The sequence below is a fragment of the Panthera pardus genome, unplaced genomic scaffold, assembly GCF_024362965.1.
Source record: "Panthera pardus isolate Hobbes unplaced genomic scaffold, ASM2436296v1 HiC_scaffold_27, whole genome shotgun sequence".
NCBI lineage: Eukaryota > Metazoa > Chordata > Mammalia > Carnivora > Felidae > Panthera > Panthera pardus.
This window is the reverse complement of record NW_026526843.1, coordinates 124,297,970-124,317,181: the sequence shown is the minus strand read 5'-3', so window position 1 is coordinate 124,317,181 and position 19,212 is coordinate 124,297,970. Positions and strand designations below refer to the sequence as shown.

At 48.2% G+C, this 19,212-nt stretch overlaps 1 protein-coding gene across 1 annotated transcript in view; it reads left to right on the top strand.

Annotated features, from left to right (window-relative positions):
- Positions 1 to 3,253: 3,253 nt before the first annotated feature.
- Positions 3,254 to 19,212, top strand: part of LOC109248352 (uncharacterized) — a 50,552-nt gene continuing 34,593 nt past the window's right edge. Inside the window, exon 1 of the mRNA XM_053891896.1 lies at positions 3,254 to 3,680. Coding sequence (XP_053747871.1) covers positions 3,538 to 3,680 — 143 coding nt within the window. The 5' untranslated portion in view covers positions 3,254 to 3,537. The remainder of the gene's footprint in view (positions 3,681 to 19,212) is intronic.

The following is a 19,212-nucleotide window of genomic DNA, read 5'->3' as shown; positions in this document are numbered from 1 at the left end:
GGCCTTCATTTCAGAACACTTGAAGCCAAAGTCAGAAGACCCTCAGGCCCAAGTAAGAAGGACCCATAATCCCCCGTGGACTAGCCATGGACTGAGAAAGAGGGTTCAGATTAGTGGGACTGCGCGTGGAGTCACAGGGCAATGGTACGTACTCCCCACAGGACTCATGTTGACAGGTGTGTGTGCAAATCCACTGAGCACAAGTCGGCCTGCAGCTAAATGTTGATGACATTCTCAGAGCCACCGTCCCTGAGCTAATGTTGGCTGGGGACCTGAATTGTCTGCTTTGGGTTAATAATATAGAAGGGGAAGATATCAGGGAAGAAGAGGCAGGAGCATGTTACCCTTATGAATTCTGGAGAGTTCTCTCCTTCCAGCTTATTTTATTTATTTACTTTTGCTTATTTATTTCTGAGACAGGGGGAGGGGCAGAGAGAAAGAGAGAGAGAGAGAGACAGAATCCGAAGCAGGCTCCATGATCTGAGCTGTGAGCACAGAGCCAGACACAGGGCTTGAACTCATGAACTGTGAGATCATGACCTGAGCTGAAGTTAGACGCTTAACCAACTGAGCCCCCCAGGTACCCCTCCTTCCACCTTATTTCAGAGTTAGCTATGAGACCCGTTGAGTGGATGAGGACACTGGAAACATTCCTAACACTGAGAGCAGAATTTCCCTGTCCTGGCACTGTTAGTGTTTGGGGGCAGATTGTCCTCTGCTGGGGGCCGTCTTGGGCACTGTAGGGAGTTGAGGAGCCTCCCTGGCCTCCACCCACTAGATGCCAGTCGTACCCCTCCCCCAGCCGTGACAATCAAAACTGTCTGCAGTCATTGCCTAATGTCCCCACCGGACTCATAGTTTTCAAACTGGGGAAGGAGGGATGGCTTCTCAAACAACTACCTGGGTGTGAATTTAGTGGGGTCGGTGATGATCAGCATCAAAAAAATGAAACGTAAGTGGAACAAGAAAAAATAGTATGTCACACGTGGCAAAGGTGAGGATGATGGAAACAGCTCAGCTAAGTTTGGTGAGCTCAGCTCGAGGAAACTCTAGCTTGAGGAATTGGGGGTTAACTGCATAAATCCGTCAAGGAGATAGATTTATGGATTATTTCACAGCATATGTGGGAAAAGCAGTGAAGCAAACCATTGCAAGGACTGTGCCCAAATGCTAACATAAAGTGAGGAGGACTTAGGTCCAGGTAGGCACAGGATCTCAGAGAAAAATCTCCAAGAAAAAGCCAGTATCTGGTACAGATTCACTGTAGCATGTGCTAGTCCTAGGGCGGCCGATTTGGTAGGTATTTTATCTTTAATAGGTCTGTGTCAGCGTCCCCTTTTCACTTAGAGACAGTGCCTGAACAAATTGTCTCTTAAAAATGCTTTTTAAAAGCGTTAAAAAAAACCCCACTTTTATTGAGGGACGCCTGGTGGCTCAGTCGGTTAAGTGTCTGACTTCGGCTCAGGTCATGAGCTTGCAGTTCATGAGTTCGAGCCCCGTGTCAGGCTCTGTGCTGACAGCTCGGAGCCTGGAGCCTGCATTCAATTCTATGTCTCCCTCTCTCTCTGCCCCTCCCCTGTTCATGCTCTCTCTCTCTCTCAAAAATAAATAAGCATTAAAAGAATTAAACTTTTTATTGATATAATTAATATGCTATAAAAATCCCCCACTGTAAGTATACAATTCAGTTTTGATTTTTTTTTAATATATAAGGTTGTACAATCATGACTATAATATAATTTTAGAATATTTCCATCACCCCAAAATGAAACCCAGTACCCATCAGCTGTCACTCTACACACAGCAACAACCATGAAGTTACTTACTATCTCTCCATTGGTTAATCTTTCCTGGACATTTTGTATGAACAGAATCATATGATAAGTAGCCTTTTGTGTCTCAGTGTAACATTTCTGAGGTTCAACTATGTAGCACACACCAGGAATTCGTTATTTTTTATGGCTGAATACCATTCCGTAATAGGGATAAGACTACAACTTGTCTGTTAACCTGTTGATAAGACATTTGGGTTGTTTCCACTTTTGGCTTTTATGAAGAATGTGGACATATGTTTTCTTTTCTCTTGAGTACATACGTACAATTGATCATGTTCTAACACTGAAGTTGTTGATTAAAAGAACAAAACTCCAGGGCACCTGGGTGGCTCAGTCGGTTAAGTGTCCAAGTTCGGCTCAGGTCACGATCTCACGGTTCGTGGGTGCGAGCCCCACGTCGGACTCTGTGCTGACAGCTCGGAGCCTAGAGCCTGCTTCCGATTCTCTGTCCCCTGCTCATTCTCTCTCTCTCTCTCTCTCTCTCAAAAATAAACATTAAAAAAATAAAAGAATAAAAGAACCACCCCCCACTGTGTGTTTCAAAGGGGTAGGAGAATGGCTGTGGAATTCATTCTCATTCACTACACAGATAGGAGTGAGGTTCAGTTAAAGGGACGTCTCTATTGTTCTAGCATTTCTTCTTATCATATGCAATACTAAAACGTGGGGTGAAGTAAGTCAGGGAAACAATTTGCTCACACAGTTCACGTGATTGGCACAAAAAGAGGGAATCATTTAAGCCAATGACCCGACCGACAGACCACTGAATGTGATGCCTCCCAGGCCTGTGAAGTTTGTCATCAACGGGAGGTGACTGTAGTCTTTGCAGGAGAGGCCTCCAGCTTGTCCCAGCACATTGAGATTTGTGCCTTTCAAGGCCTTCAATTTACACGTAATCGGTGAGAGCCACCATTCCCCTAAAATGTGCATGTGTGTATAAATACAAAAGCTGTGTATTTAGCAGAGAATGTAGCAGAAGGGAAAATTTCCACTCCTTACCATAAACACTCAGGCTTTGCTGGATATCCCAGGGAACGTGGCACAGGGAGTTTCCCACCCAGGCTGCTTGCAAGACTCAGAGATCTGGATATCGTCCACACTCTCCAGGCACCCGAAGCATCCTTTCCACCCCCACTAGGCTGCTCTCCTCTCTGATCTGAGGTCTCAAAGGACAAACAGCAGCCCTTGGCTTGGTCACTCGACCAATGCTTCCTTTCTGTAATACCCAGAAAGCTTCAAACAGCAAGGGGCGCAGAAACCGAAGGAGGAGGGGGCACAGAGGTGGTGGAGGGAGGGGGATAGAAAGTGGAGGAGGGGGATGGGAAACTCCAAAAGCAAGCAAAGTCAACACGCTTAGCCACGGCAGGAGCAAAGTGTATTCGTTTCTTGCACTGAGAGTCAGAGTGGGAAAGGTTACTTACATAACTACGCGAGGCAAGGCGGTATAATTTAGCATCTATTTCTTCACGTTTGAACAAAAGGAACGTTCTCCAACAGGGAAATGGTTAATAAACGCTGGCATTTAACCTTCCATGCTGTCAAATTTGAAGCCATCATTGAAAGCATGCCTTTTGAACAATATTTAGTGACCTAGAAAAATATTTTTAAGGCTGGGTAACAAAATCACAACGCTAAGCCATTTCCATCCCGAGAGCCCTATTTTATTATTCACCTCCTTCCTCCCCCCAACTCGCATTTTTGGATGTTAAACTGTTCTGCCCAAAAAGGCACTCGCGCTAACGCTAACGCTGGTTTTCTCCGCGAATTTCTACTTCCTGGGACAGAAAATTGGCCACGTTGTTATTTTCTGCGAGGAAGAGTGAACAATCGTCAGCACGTGCAACGGTGAGCCCACAGTGGGGTGACAAAGACTTCCTCCGGTGGCGGAAGAACTCGGCTCATCCCCAGGTCCCCATGACCAGGCCAGGCTGCTCGGGGGCGATCTAGGGGAGCCCCCAGTCCAGCGCGCAGCAGTCTGGGGGGGGGGGGGCAGGCAGTCTCCCGCGGGGGTCCCCCCCATTCCCAACGACACCAGGCCAGGCTGCGCAGGGGCGTTCTGGGGGGGGGGGCAGCTCACCGCTGCGCACAGCATTGTGTGTGGGGGGGGCGCAGCCTCCACCGGGGTCCCCCCCTCCCCTGCGGGGGTTTAAGGCCGGGCCTGGGCAGTCGCCAGCGGCTCTCGGGCGGGAACAGCCCCCTCCTGACGTGCAGCAGAAACTGAGGCCCCCCCCCAGCCGGATGCCGGCTGAACCCGGGCGAACCCTTTGGGCCTGGCTTTCCTTTCCGTAGATGCTGCGCCTCCACCGCTCAGAACTCCCCCCTCCCTCCAGGAGCTCCCCCTCTACCTCCAGTCCCACACGTGCACCCGCCCCCAGGCCCTCCTGCCAGCCCCCCACCCCCAACCTGGCGCATCCTGGGGGGGGGGGGGTGGCCCTTTCCTGTTTCTCAGCTTGCTTGGGACCGCAGTCCCCCACCCCTCGCCCCGGGACTTAGGATTCCACTCTCCCCCCCCCCCCCCCCCCCAAACGGTGAGCCGTTTGGGGAGCACCGCACACTGTGAAAGCCCGGCAGGCAGGCGAGGGGGGCGGCAGTGGGGGCGGGGTGCTGCGAGTGCGCTGCTCTTCGAAGGTCATCGGTAACTCCTTCGGCTCTGCTGGGCGCCTGCGTTGACCTCTTAACAAAGAACAGGTTCGGCTGCCGGCCCCCTCACCCCACCGGGAGGCCAAGGGGGCCACGTGACCTTTCTAAACCCGTCCGCCCACCGAGAGGCGATGAGGGAGGGGGTTGTGGGGGCGGGGAGGGGAGGAGAGGGAGGAGGAGGAAGCCTGTGCTTGCTTGGGGAAAGCAGAGAGGACTAGGGGAGGGCAGAGGGGGACTGAGGGGCAGGGAAGGGGCGCAGAAACCGAAGGAGGAGGGGGCACAGAGGTGGTGGAGGGAGGGGGATAGAAAGTGGAGGAGGGGGATGGGAAGAGGAGGCAGGATGGACAGTGAAGGAGGACAGATATGGGTAGAGGGGGTTAGGAGGTGGAGGAGGAGGATGGGAAGAGGAGGGGGATGGGAAGAGGAAGTGGAGGAAGAGGAGGGGGATGGAAGGTGGAGGGGAGGATGAGAGGCAGGGGAGGGGGTTGGGAGGTGGAGGAGGGGGATGGGAAGAGGAGGGGGATGGGAAGAGGAAGTGGAGGAAGAGGAGGGGGATGGAAGGTGGAGGGGGGGATGAGAGGCAGGGGAGGGGGTTGGGAGGTGGAGGAGGGGGATGGGAAGAGGAGGGGGATGGGAAGAGGAAGTGGAGGAAGAGGAGGGGGATGGAAGGTGGAGGGGGGGATGAGAGGCAGGGGAGGGGGGAGGGGGAGAGGAGGGGGATGGGAGGTAGAGGAGGGGGGTGGGAAGGGGAAGTGGAGGAAGAGGAGGGGGATGGGAGGCAGGGGAGGGGGATGGGAGGCAGGAGAGGGGGATGGGAGGAGGGGGATGGGAGGTGCAGGGGGGATGAGAGTCAGGGGAGGGGGATGGGGAGAGGAGGGTGATGGGAGGCAGGAGAGGGGGATGAGAGGAGGGGGATGGGAGGTAGAGGAGGGGGATGGGAAGGGGAAGTGGAGGAAGAGGAGGGGGATGAGAGGCAGGGGAGGGGGATGAGAGGAGGGGGATGGGAGGTAGAGGAGGGGGATGGGAAGGGGAAGTGGAGGAAGAGGAGGGGGGATGAGAGGCAGGGGAGGGGGATGGGAGAAGGAGGAAGGGAAGGGGAAGTGGAGTAAGAAGAGGGGGATGGGAGGAAGGGGATGGGAGGAAGGGGATGGGAGGAAGAGGAGGACAGGAGGGGGAGGAGGGGGATGGGAGGTGAAGGAGGATGGGAAGGGGAAGTGGAGGAAGAAGAGGGGGATGGGAGGAAGGGGATGGGAGGAGGGGGAGGACAGGAGGGGGAAGAGGGGGATGGGAAGAGGAGGGGGATGGGAAGGGGAAGTGGAGGAAGAAGAGGGGGGTGGGAGGAGGGGGATGGGAGGAGGGGGATGGGAGGAGGGGGAGGAGGGGGATGGGAAGAGGAGGGGGATGGGAAGAGGAGGGGGATGGGAAGGGGAAGTGGAGGAAGAAGAGGGGGATGGGAGGAGGGAGAGGGGGAGGGAAAGGGTGGAAAGAGGAGAAGGAGGTGCATGGAAAGTGGAGGAAGAAGGGGACAGGAGGCCAGAGACAAGGTTTGGGGCTCTGCCCAACCCCATTCCAGAGACTCATTAAGATGCAATTGCCAATTTTTTTTTTTAAACCAGACTGTATAAATTTACAGTTTCCTTTTCAGCTGAAGCAGACAATGTTAAAACACATTAGATTTTCTGTTTCAGAATGCAAATTAAACATAGCGAGCTCTTGGAAGGCTTAATTAGGGCTTAAGAAAATATGAGATTTAAAACATGGATGCTTGAGTAAGGCCGATTCCAGCCTGGTAGAAATATGGTCTGTTTTTTTTTTTTTTTTTTCTTTTTTGTTAACTTTAAAACAGAATTGCTTAATAATAAAACGGCCCCTGCCTTCCTCCAGCATAACAGGAAGTGCTGGTTAAAAAAACACTTAAAAAAAAAAAAACAAAAAAAAAAAAAACAAGCACTTGTCCAGGGAAGGTGGTGGGTTTTGAGGGGAGACTGGGCGTCCCCAGGGGCTGAGCTGACTGCCCGGTCATCACAGTCCCTGGAACTCGCTCACCCTCCAGCCTAAGCAGTTGGAATCCAGGGGTCCCCAAGCCCTACCCCTCCTCTCATCTACAAGTGATTTTCCTAAATACCTTCCTGTAAACTAGGTTCCCTGTGTGTTCTGTTCCCTCCCTTCAGCCCCAAAGCCAAAACAACAAAAACAACCAACCCAAAAGCACTCCCCCCAACACAAAAAACAAACAGAAAACCCACCCAAACTCTGCCTCAGCTGTTCTTGATGATATTATGTGAGGTTTGGGGGCCATTTTCTGCTCTTTTCTCTCCCTGGAGAGATATTTAAGGCCTTTAAATGCCATTCTGTGCACACAGAACTTAAAAATGGTCTGGCACAGGGGGAAAATTGGCAAATGTATAGTTCACAATCTGTCACCGTCGCGTGAAGCCAGATTCGGTAAGCGCTCCATTGGCTTCTCCAAGCCAGGTTGTGCCGCGTCTCAGAAGGGTCTGGGGACTTGTCAGTGGAGGAAGAAGGGTCTTCGGACTTGGGGGCCCTGTGTGGGGCTGCTGGAACAGGGGTGGTTCCGCCCGCCTTTATTTCAGTCTGAAGGCCCAGAAGTCTCGTGCATTTTAATGGCCTGAGCTTTCAAAATTGGGAAGAAAAAAAAAAAAAAGGCATCCTGAGAGCCTGAGTGTTTCTGTAGGGTGTCTGAATTTTGATAGTGGTAGATTGCGTTTGTACTGGTCTGCTAGGGCTGTTGTGTCGAAGTAACAGAGTGGGGGGGGGGGGTAAACAATAGGAATTTATTCCCTCACAGTTCTCAAGACTGGAAGTCTGCGGTGGGGCTTTCCGGAAGCTTTGGCTTCTCGGGAGGCAGCTCTCCTTGGTTTGAGGATGGGCGACTGCTCTCTGTGTCCTCACATGGCCTTCCCTTTGTTCCTGCCTGTGTCTTCATGTCCTCTTTATACAAGGACACCAGCCAGATTAGAACCCACCCTAATCACCCCATTTTAATTTAATCACCTCCTTGAGGACTGATTCCAAATGTGGTCCAATTCTAAGGTAGTGGGGCTTAGGATTTCAACAAAGAATTTTGGGGGGGACACAAGTCAGTCCCTAACAGGGTTGGGGAGGAGCCTTCAGAGGCTTGCTACAGGAGAGGCGGTGAGTGGGGAGGGAGCTCACATCCCTCCTCAGCCTGGGGTGCCCTGTGGGTCTGGTCCACAGAGAGAAGGGAGATGCGGAAGGGAGAGACCTTGTGGCCCAGGTGCCAGGGCAGACCTGGGCCGTGAGCCCTGAATGACAGCTGCAGTTTTAATTCTCTCTTCTGGGAGATGAGAGATTTTTAAAAAAGAGATTACTTCTGTATTCCATGTTCACCACACCCTGAAGGGCATGTGCAAAGGCTGCCAGGGCCAAGTTTTTCCTGAGTAGTCTCTTTTTGGCAGGAGTTGTGTCTTATGAATGTTTGTGTCCCCAGAGTTTACTGTAGTGCGTGGCACCTAGGAGGGAACCAAGGTATGTTTGTGGAATAACCATGTGGGTTTTCAAGATGTTAATTTAATCTTCGGCGATCGGGTGTGACAGAAACCACAAAGCCTTTTGTTGTGAAATGGTAACGGGTAATTATTAAAAGGAGAGTTCTCTCTTTCTTCGCTGCTCTAACTGGGGAGACGATGCAGATGTTCTGATATGGTGCATTTCCTCAAGCTGTTCTCAGAAAGGAGATGTCCAGGGGCGCCTGGCTGGTTTGCTCGGTGGAGCGTGCGACTCTTGATCTTGGGGTTGTGAGTTTGAGCCCGACTTTGGGTGTAGAGATTACTTAAGAATAAAATCTTGAAGGAGGAGGAGGAGGAGGGGGAGGAGGAAGACAAGAAGGGGGAGGAGGAGGGGGAGGGGGAGGAGGAGGGGGAGGAGGGGGAGGAGGAAGGGAAGGAGGAGGAGGAGGGGGAGGAGGAAGGGAAGGAGGAGGAGGAGGAGGGGGAGGAAGGGGAGGAGGAGGGGAGGAAGAGGAGGAGGGGGAGGAGGAGGAGGAGGAGGAGGAAGAATGGGAGGAGAAGGAGAAGGAGAAAGGAGAGGTCCAGAGGCTAAAGTCTGTTAGAGCTGTGGTTTCAACAGCCTTATTACCTTTGATTCCAGTGTGGGATGGCTGGAAAGAGTTGGTCTCAGGATACTTTCAGATTTCCCTGGGTCTGCCTTCACATCCAGCGTTGCAGCATCTGCAGAAGCATAGGGGATTTGGTGAATGACAGATGTAATTAGGAGATATTCTTGGTTGTGATTATCTTGGAGAGATCCTAGAGTACTGACTGGCATGGCCAGTTATGGGCAGAGTTTGTCCTTTCCCTCTGGGGCAAATCCATCTTGTCCCAGATCCTCCGGGCCCTCCGGACCCTCCGAGGGCATTCGTGATCTTCCTCCTTTACTTACGTTAGCGAGCTCACTGAGTTCCATTTGTCCCCAGAGGTTCCAGGACAGAATTTGCAGGTCACTGGGCAAAGGCTGAGGAAGTTGGGTCAATTTGGCACCCTTCACTGTGCTGCCAAGCACAATGTCACATTCTCTTCTACGGAACCATGCTGGCAGCAATCCATTACCAGTAAGTCGGTAGAAATTATATAATTCTGTGTATAAGCTGTGGCCCAGATGTCCAGTGGGTAATTAACAAGAGGCCAGAGGTTGGGGAAAATGGCATCATTCACTCATTCTTTCAGTCTTTTTGTTTCTTTCTAAATCCTTCGGTCTTTTTTGTTTGTCTTTGCTCTTTATTTGGTAAGTGGCTTGTTTGAAATATAGGAGTGGGAAATGAAAGGAAATTACTGCTTGGGATGGCACCAGAGAAAGGTGGAAATACCTGTAGTGGATGTTGGAGGGTTTTGTCTGACTCCATGTCCATTACCTGTCTTTTGGTTGAAACAAGTAAGGTTTCTTTAGGGAACATTTGGCTGTCACTCTCAGACCCCGACAGAGCTCTGGGGGTAAATTTGGGGATCAGGTCTGGCCAAACAGCATGTTACATCCCTTGGCTACAGTGACTGCTTAGGGAGGAGTCTGTTACTGATGATTATCCGGAAAGAGACGGAGATGGGCTTTTGCTACAATTACTGACAAAGGGGTTTGTTTCTTTCTTTGGTTATTTGTTGGCTTGCTTGCTTGCTCAGCTGGTAACATGTAAACCTAGTTATGATAAAATTCATCTTCTTTATCAGTGCTTGAGACTGAAGACAACAGTGAGCACTGAGAAACATGGAGCCAAGGAACAGAGAGAGACCCTGATAGGTAGCATTTGAGTGCCTGGATCTAGCCGCACCTGAAGGCCACACACAGACTATTCAATTATATGAACCAATGTGTTCCTTTTTTTGTTTGTTTTTCTTAGCCAAATCTGATTTGGGTTGCTAATGCTTGTCCCTAAAAAGTATTTCCTGGCTTATTAGAATGATACTCCCTATTTTGTAGAGAATTCAAATGGTAATTAAAGGTTATTAGTGTCACAGAGAATTTACCTCTTTTCCTTTCATTTTTTATTATGACATATGACCTCTGGACATAAGGGAACATTCAAAATCTATACATTGTAATGAGTTATACAAAAAAGGACAACTAGTAATCACCTGAGTTGAGAAGGAGAATGTTGTCAGCTGCTCAGGAAACCCCCATGGTTACCAACCTGAAGTTTTATCACTTTTCAGACTTTGGGGATCATCATCTCCTTGCTTTTCTCTATAGTTTTACTCCGTGTATGCACCCCCCAAACTGAATGAACTTTGTATTAATGGAACTGTGCTGCATGTATCTTGGGGGCATCCTACATTTGTCCGCTGACATCATGTGGGTGATGTTCCTCTCTGCTGTAGCTATTGCCCACCCATCTTCAAGGCTATCGGAGCATTCACCATAGGTCTGTACCGCAATGGATTTATCCATTAGGGAGTATTTTTGGTACCCGATGTTTATAGTAGAGAATTTATTGAAGTCGATCGGTCCAACAGAGCTCATATTGGAAACAAACTGAAATGCGATGTACCGCTCTTTGTGGAAGCCTGATCTTGAATCGGCCCAGCCATCTGCCGTCCTTGGTCCACATCCAGACTGCTGATGGCTGCTGAAGAAAAATTGCACAGCCGAGTGAATTCACGTTACTCCAGATCATGATCTTCAGCCCCAGCTGCGCCCTCGTGAGAATCGCCAGCGATTCCGCGAGTCTGCCTTCAGCTGCCCTCCCCAGCCCCTCCAGACCCAGCCTCTTCAGGCTGGCGTGGTTTTCTCCCTGCTTTTCTCCACACACTTGCAGTAGATGACCTTGGTTCATGGAGGTCATCAGGTGTAACACTGTTCGTTTCTTAACTTGGCAACGATGAATCTCCTCTGCATCCATACCTACCTCCCCGGCCATCTCTGGGGCCCAGCTTCTTTTCTGGTAACAGCTGCACCTGTGCCCTCCCCCCTCCTGGGAGCTCCTGTCCTTGGCTCCGTGAGCTCCCTCCGGCCCACACCTACCTCTCACAATGTCTGTGAAAGGCCTTTGCCTTTATAACCTTGCCTTCATTGGCCAGCGTCACGACTGGGTCTTTGAAGTTCTCACCCGGACTACTGCCACAGTCTTCCTAACTTGCACATGCATCTTTCAGGTCCAGCCATCTTTCTCTATAGAAGCTGGAGTGCTGTTTCTGCAATGCACACCTGATTATATGAATCTGTATTGATTTCCTTGGGCTGCCGCCACAAACGACCATAAACTTGGGGTAAGGGGATGAAGGGGGGTTATAACTGCAGAAGTTTATTCTCCCATTGTTCCGGAGGCCATGAGCCTAAGATCACAGTGTCTGCAGGAGGGGTTCCTCTGGAACCTGGTGGGGAGAATCCATGCCATGAGCTCTCTCAGCTTCTGGTAGCTACTAACAATCCTTGACTTGTAGACTCTGTTTTGTAGAGAATTCAAGTGATAATTGAATGTTATTACTGTCACCATTCCAATTTCGGCCCTGGTCTTTGAATGGCCTTTTTGGTCTCTGTGTCTCATGTCCCCCTGTCATTTCTGTTATAAGGACACACGTCCTTGGATTTAGGGCCCACCCCAAATCTGTGATGTCCTCATGTCAATATCCTAACTTTATTAACATCTACAAAACTCCTTCTTTGGTTAGGTTCTGAGGTACCAAGAGTTAGCACTTGTTACCTATGCATACATTTATATGTTTTTAAATTAAAAAAAGTTTTTTTGAAGTTTATTTATTTGGAGAGAGACAGAGACAGTGCAAGTGAGGGAGGGGCAGAGAGAGGCAGTGCAGAGCTGGACGCAGGACTTGAACGCATGAACCGTGAGATCGTGGCCCGAGCTGAAGTTGCACACTTAACCGTCTGAGGGACCCAGGTGCCCCTTGGCCCCGTGTATTTGAGGCTGCCGTGCAACCCACTACATGCCCCCTTGCTACAGATCTGCCGGTGTCACCCCTTTTCCCTTCCAGTCTCCTCCCTTTAGCTTGGAACACCTTCCCCAGCCCCCACAGCCATGTGCCTCCTCTGCCCTGCCCCATGCTCCTCCCTGTGAAAGGATCTTGCTCACCAGTGCTCCCCTTTGTTTTCATTAAGTCTCAGCCCAGACATGCCCCCCCTTCCTCTGGACTACCCCATCTTCCTCCAGGTCCACAAAGGGCCCTGTGTGGACATCAAGAGGCCTCACAACTAATGAATCACAAAACCATGAAAAACATCCCCAAAGCCAACCAAGGCAGGAAACGTGTGAAATTTTGTAAGGAATGCTTAATCATAGGGGAAAAAAGCACCAAAATACACCTACTCATAAGTTAGCTGTTAGTAGGAAAAGATTTGTAAAATCCTCATTAAAGAATTGGATTGCTTATGAAAATAACAACGCCAATTTCCCTGCATACAGAAATTGCTGAAGAGTGTCCACATAGGAGAAATGTGTGTGGCTATGAAATTTGAGGAGGTAACTGGTTATTATGGTAATATTGAAGTGGAATTCTGTTTGTCTCCACCTTAGTCTACAATAACTGGATCATGATGTGAATAGTCTAGATAATCCCATGTTTTTTTAATTTTTTTTTTGAATTTTTTTTTCAACGTTTTTTATTTATTTTTGGGACAGAGAGAGACAGAGCATGAACGGGGGAGGGGCAGAGAGAGAGGGAGACACAGAATCGGAAACAGGCTCCAGGCTCCGAGCCATCAACCCAGAGCCTGACGCGGGACTCGAACTCACAGACCGCGAGATGGTGACCTGGCTGAAGTCGGACGCCTAACCGACTGCGCCACCCAGGCGCCCCGATAATCCCATGTTTTAACAGCATATTGAAATTATAATCCTGTTCGGGGGCGCCTGGGTAAGTCAGTTGGTTAAGCGTCTGACTCTCGGTTTTGGCTCAGGTCATGATCTCACGGTTTCGTGGGTTTGAGTCCTGCATCAGGCTCTGTGCTGGCAGTGCGGAGCCTGCTTGGGATTCTCTCTCTCCCTCTCTCTCTGCCCCTCCCCTGCTCATACTCTGTCTCTCTCAAAAAATAAACATTAAAAAAAATTTTTTTAAGTTTACTTATTTATTTTGAGAGAGACAGAGTGTGAGTAGGGGAGGGGCGGAGAGAGAGGGAGACACAGGATCCAAAGCAGGCTCCAGGTTCTGAGCTGTCAGCACAGAGCTCCACACGAGGCTCGAACTCATGATCCAGGAGATCATGACCTGAGCCAAAGTCGGATGTTTGACCGACACCCACCCAGGCGCCCCTTAACTTTTTTTAAGTATACACTTCCATGGTATTAAGCACATTCACGAGTGATTTTATTTCATCTTACTGAGGAATTCTAGAATGAATATAGCATAACTTAAAACTGTCTTGAAAGTGGAGATAGCAGGCAGGGTCCTTTTTTTTTTAACCTACCAGAGAAAGAAATCTTCACGCCTGCTAACACATCTGAGAGTCTGACAGACTATCTTGCCCGTGTTTTCCCAGCACAGAGAGACAAGGACACCTGTTTATAAACTCAGTGACGTGGCTGGCTGCAGTCGGTCGTTCCTGCAGTGCGTTTTTTGCTTTCTGGTTTGTGGGATGAGAGAATCTCCAGATGCGGTGGGCAAGCTGTCCGGAAAACAAGACTGCAAGAATAGTACTGACCCAATGGACAGCCTGATGACTGTCCGCAGAATCCTGGAGACTTTACAAGTCCTCCTAATGCCGTTCCTTGTAACTGACACTGTGAGAAAATATAGCTGAAATAACAGGAAAAACACAGAGAAGTTTGCAGATTCGGGTGTCTCTGGTGGGGGTGGAATTGTTTCACCCTTCTCCTGGATTTTAATACCCATTTGACCACCTAAATGTGTCCACAGTTAAAAAAATAGTTTTTGTTCGACCTAAAAGATAACTCTCATCCTGCACAGAAACCTCTTTTGAGTGATCATTAAATAACGGATTGATGGGAGAGTGTTTCGAATCTTGAGCTCTGCAAGTAAATTAATTTGAAAGAGAATGACATAAAGGTTGTCTGTTCTTTCTGTGGAAAGTTTCTCCCAGATGATTTTTCAAGATGAATAAAAGGAAAAGTGCATAATTGTAGCTGTCACTGGATGATTTTCTCCTTCATTTTTCGGGGTCCATTCTTCCTTGTTCAAACTGTGTTGACAGCTTTGATCATGCTGCAGTCGCCAAGTGGTTCACTCATCTGCCGAGTCCCCTGACTGCCAGACCCAACCGTTCGCTCACCCGACAACACTCTGTTGCACACGATCTGATTTTCATCCTCGGCTTTGAACTCTGTCAGAGTTGCCTGTGGAAGAGGACACATCGAGAAGGCTCCATGGTGGAGGATATTGAGTTGTATCACCAATCTTTTGAGTATAGGGAAGACATACAACACACAGGGCTTGGTCTTGACAACTTGGATTTTTGTGTGGATTCCCAGACAGCTCTCAGGTGCTAACATTACTCTGGTCATCTCCATGCACTCCGTAGTTCTGCATGTCAAGGCTTCCAGAAGTGCTGGCCTACTTCCTTAGAAGCAAAAAGGAGACAGTGATTTCTTAAAATATTTTTTTCCATAGGAATAAAAAAGGTTACTTGGAGTCCACTCTTACCGCGACTCCTCATGGTGCAGACTACTTTTTTTTTTTTAAGTTTATTTATTTATTAATTTTGAGAGAGAGAGAGAGAGAGTGAGAGAGCATGAGCCGGGAAGCAGGCTCCGTGCTGACAGTTGAGAGCCTGAAGTGGGGCTCAAACTCACGAGCTGTGACATCATGACCTGAGCTGAATTCAGACACTCAACCGACTAAGCCACCCAGGTGCCCTCAGACTCTTTCTTTTCTATGTGAGGTATTCATAGTGTCTTGGTAGGACAACATGCATTTTTTTTTTTTTTTAAAGGAAAACTGTCTGAAGAGGAAGACGGCATCTATATTCAAGTTTGTACACTCATGAGTTGATGGTGGCATTGTGGACTCGAACTAAGGGACGCAGCCTGCGCCTTCTGTGTGACACCTGGTGGCGCCTGGGCTGGATGAATTTGGCACTAATTGATCTCCAAGGCCAGGAAGTGCGTGCACACCAGCAATTTTCAAAATCAATTAAATGCTGACTTGAGGAACCCAAGCAGACCAGAGGCCCTAGGAAAACATCCCCTGCATTCACTGCCTCCCTCTTGAACTTTCACTGAGCAGGAAGATTCAGCGGATGAGGCATACGTGGCCAGATAAAATCAGGACACCCAGTACCTGAATTTCAGGTACACAGCGAATGGTGTTTCATGTCTCAAATATTACTTGGGATATACTTAGAATGAACACAAAGTCCAAAATCTCCCATTTCACTTGCATGAAGCTGGAGCCTTCGTTGAAAAATTCATTCTTTTTCTTCCTTTTCTCCTTTCACTTAGCAAGCCCTTTTGAGCCACAGGGACCAGTGTGGTGGCCGCTAGTCTTAAGTGGCTATCAAGCTCTCAAACCGTGGCTAGTCTGAATTGTTATGTGAGGTACACTTTTCAGACTTTGTATGAAGAAAAAAAAAGGACAATTTGTTAGTAATAACTTAAGTATCGATCATGTCCTGAAATGACACTATTTTGGTTATATTGGGCTAAATATATTAAAATTAATTTTACTTATTTCTTTTTAATTTTTAATATGAATACTATATAATTTGGAATTACGTATGTGGCCTCCATTATATTTCTGTTAAGACAGTACCTCTTTAAAATTAAAAAAAATTTTTTTTTAATGTTTATTTATTTTTGAGACAGAGAGAGCATGAACGGGGGAGGGTCAGAGAGAGGGAGACACAGAATCTGAAACAGGCTCCAGGCTCCGAGCTGTTAGCACAGAGCCCGACACGGGGCTCGAACTCACAGACTGTGAGATCATGACCTGAGGCGAAGTCGGATGCTTAACCGACTGAACCACCTAGGCGCCCCTTTAAATTATTTTTTTAATGTTCATTTATTTCTGAGACAGAGAGAGACAGAGCATGAGTGGGCGAGGGGCAGAGAGAGAGGGAGACACAGAATCAGAAGCAGGCTCCAAGCTCTGAGCTGTCAGCACAAAGCCCGACACGAGCCTCGAACCCACAAACTGCGAGTTCATGACCTGAGCCGAAGTCGGACGCTTAACCAATTGAGCCACCCAGGTGCCCCAAGACAGTACCTCTTTAGAGCGGGGGTTGGCAAATGTTTTGTGTAAAGGGCCAAATTGTAATTACTTTAGGCTTTGTAGGGGATTAAGTCTCTGTGGAATGTTTTCAACTTGGTCCTTGTACCATAGGCCATTTGGAAACAAATGGGTGTGGCCAAGTGCCAATAAAACTTTATTGATAAAAACAGGCAGCACTTTATTTGGCCCATAAGTGTGGTTTGCTGATTTTGAGAGGTGTAGGATTTTTATTTTTCAATTAAATATCTACGTGTCTCTTAGCCTCATTGATTTGGACAGAGCAAGAACATATTCGTAAGTGGACAATTTACCTTTCTCAAGATGGTTCAACTACTAACTAGGAAGGTATTGACAGGATATTGATTTTTTTTTTTTTTTTTTTGTAAACAGCAGAGAAGAAAAAGCATGAATAGGGCCACTGGTGCTTGGCTCTTTACCTGCCACAAAGCCCCCTGGATACGTGCAGGGGGACGTGTAGGTGGGCTGTCCATCCATCCTTCAGAGGCAAAGAGAACCCAGAATACACATTTTGTCCTGAGTGCTTTAGAAATGTAAGGGTAGGCTTCACGCACAATCCGTTTGAAAACTAGCAACAGCGTCTAACAGATGTTAAAGAGATGCATGAAGCAACAGTAACGGGGGCTTTGATGCTGAGAAAGTGAAAGGAATTTTTACAAAGAGCTGTTGGAGTAGTAAATCCCTTTTCTCACCCAATTAAAACGTTTTATCTACTGAGAGCAGGGAGTGACATAATTTAGAAGAATTGATTTCCATGTGATTGGAAACTGTCCTGAAATGTGAAAGCTGTTCAGGATCACATACAAAAAGAAAAAAAAAAAATAGCAGTGGCAGGTGCAGATATGTTTCTGAGAGGTGGGCTGGGGAAGCAGACCCATCAGCCACGATCTGTAAATAAACGAAGTGCTTGTATGTTTCTTTTACTGATGAGGGAGGCTTAGAAGCGCTTCTGGAATAAAAAGATCACAAATGAAAGCATAATCCCAGGAAATTTCTAAATTAAACTTTGATTTATTACCTGTTTCATGCTTTTCTCTTCAGTGTTGAGGGAAACTGGAAACAATTTATGTCCCTTCAGTTTTGCGGTCCGTGAATTGTGCCTGAGTGTCAATGTTTAAGTTGAATTTCAATTTCCATTGTTACTTTTCCCTTTTGGCCCTGGCACATGGAAAGGTAATTGTGCTGTAACTAAAGTAATTGCTTAAGTAGCTGAGAACTCCTGTGGCATTAGATTAGGGCCGGTGATGGGGTGCACTTTTCAAACGTAAAAGTTTACAGCCTTTGGGATTGCAATGAATGGCTTGTTCACATGACTTCCACGTCTTGCTTTTCATTAACTTGTCCAAAGTCTAGATGTTCTACCTGAAGAAAAGTAAGTAAAATTTAGTGTATACTACTGTGCAATGGGAACTTTGTTCGGGACTTTACATATATCGTTTTACTTCACCATCAGAATTGCCCTTTGAATTGTACTAGAATACAAAACCTATGGTAATAGAAAACATACAATGTAAATTAATACATAAATAATAATATAAACAGCTATCCCATTTTATTCTCCAACGAATCCCTCTGTCATTAAAACTGCTTCCCAAGCGATATACATCGAGGCACAAATGATCAGTCTGATAATCTCCAAAACATTCGTTGCCTTTTAGAAATTGCTGGTGGCATCTTCTACGCAATATGGCTACCATGGGCAAAATGATGGCAGGATTTGATAGAAACGATTGCGTGAAGCTATTCCAGGGGTGCTATGCTCTTAACCTTGGGGTCAGCTCCCTCCCAAGCCCCGATTCCTATGTTCATGCAATCGAACTACCAACATGATGGATTTGGAAGTGGGGCCTTTGGGGTGGTGACCAGGTCATGAGGGTAGAGTCTTCAGAAGGGGATTAGTGCCCTTATACAAGAGACCCCAGAGAGCTCCATACCCCTTCTGCCACGTGAGGACACAGCGAGAAGGTGTCCTCTGTGAACCAGGAAGTGGCATCTACGCAGACAGAATTGTTACCATTTGATTTGGCAAAGATTGACAGCTCAGGCAATGTTGGCGTCAAATGGCATTACTACTCTGGGGGTATCTGCCCTGGACCGCACGGAAGTTTTATTTTGATAAAACGTGGTAGTAGTTTACCTATTTGAGTCAAAACTGACTTACAGCTGAACATTTACGACAGCAGAAGCACCCTGACCAAGTCCAGGAGGTTATACATCAGCAAAGAAGACAATGCCCCAACTCTTACTGGTGTGGTGTGGAAGGAAAGGCATTTTTTGAAAAGTCGGAGCAGTACAGAAATTTCATTTAAAATTTGATACAAATCCTTCCTGGGGTGTTGCCTCTGTGCGGGTGCATTGCTGCATTGTAGGCCTTGTGTGTAACCGTGTGTTTGTGCGCCTTGCCCTGAGGTAGGCGGGGTGTGTAATTGTGTGTTCGCGCACCTTGCCCCTGGGTCGGCGGGGTGTGTAACCGTGTGTACGCGCACCTTGCCCCGAGGTAGGCAACGTGTGTAACCGTGTGTTCACACACTTGCCTTGTCATAGGCGGTGTGTGTAACCGTGTGTTCACGCACTTTGCCCCGAGGTAGGCGGGGTGTGTAACCGTGTGTTTGCACACCTTGCCTCGTTGTAGGCGGGGTGTGTAACCGTGTGTTTGCACACCTTGCCTCGTTATAGGCGGTGTGTGTAACTGTGTGTTCGCGCACCTTGCCCCTGGGTCAGCAGTGTGTGTAACCATGTGTTTGCACACCTTGCCTCGTGGTAGGCGGTGTGTGTAACTGTGTGTATGCACTCCTTGCCTCGTTGTAGGCGGTGTGTGTAACCATGTGTTCGCGCGCCCTGCCCCGAGGTAGGCAATGTGTGTAACTGTGTGTTTGTGCACTGCTCCAGTGTGGATAGTGTGCATGCCCTTTTGTGTGTGTGCGAGTATGCATATGCGCTTTGCCTCATTGTAGGGTACTTGAGCTCATGAGAAGCTGCTTGGGTTTGTATGACGATGGTCTCAATCTACTTTCTAAAAGTGATTTCACCCTTGTTGGTATTCCGTTCATGCACAAGATCACTGAAGGTGT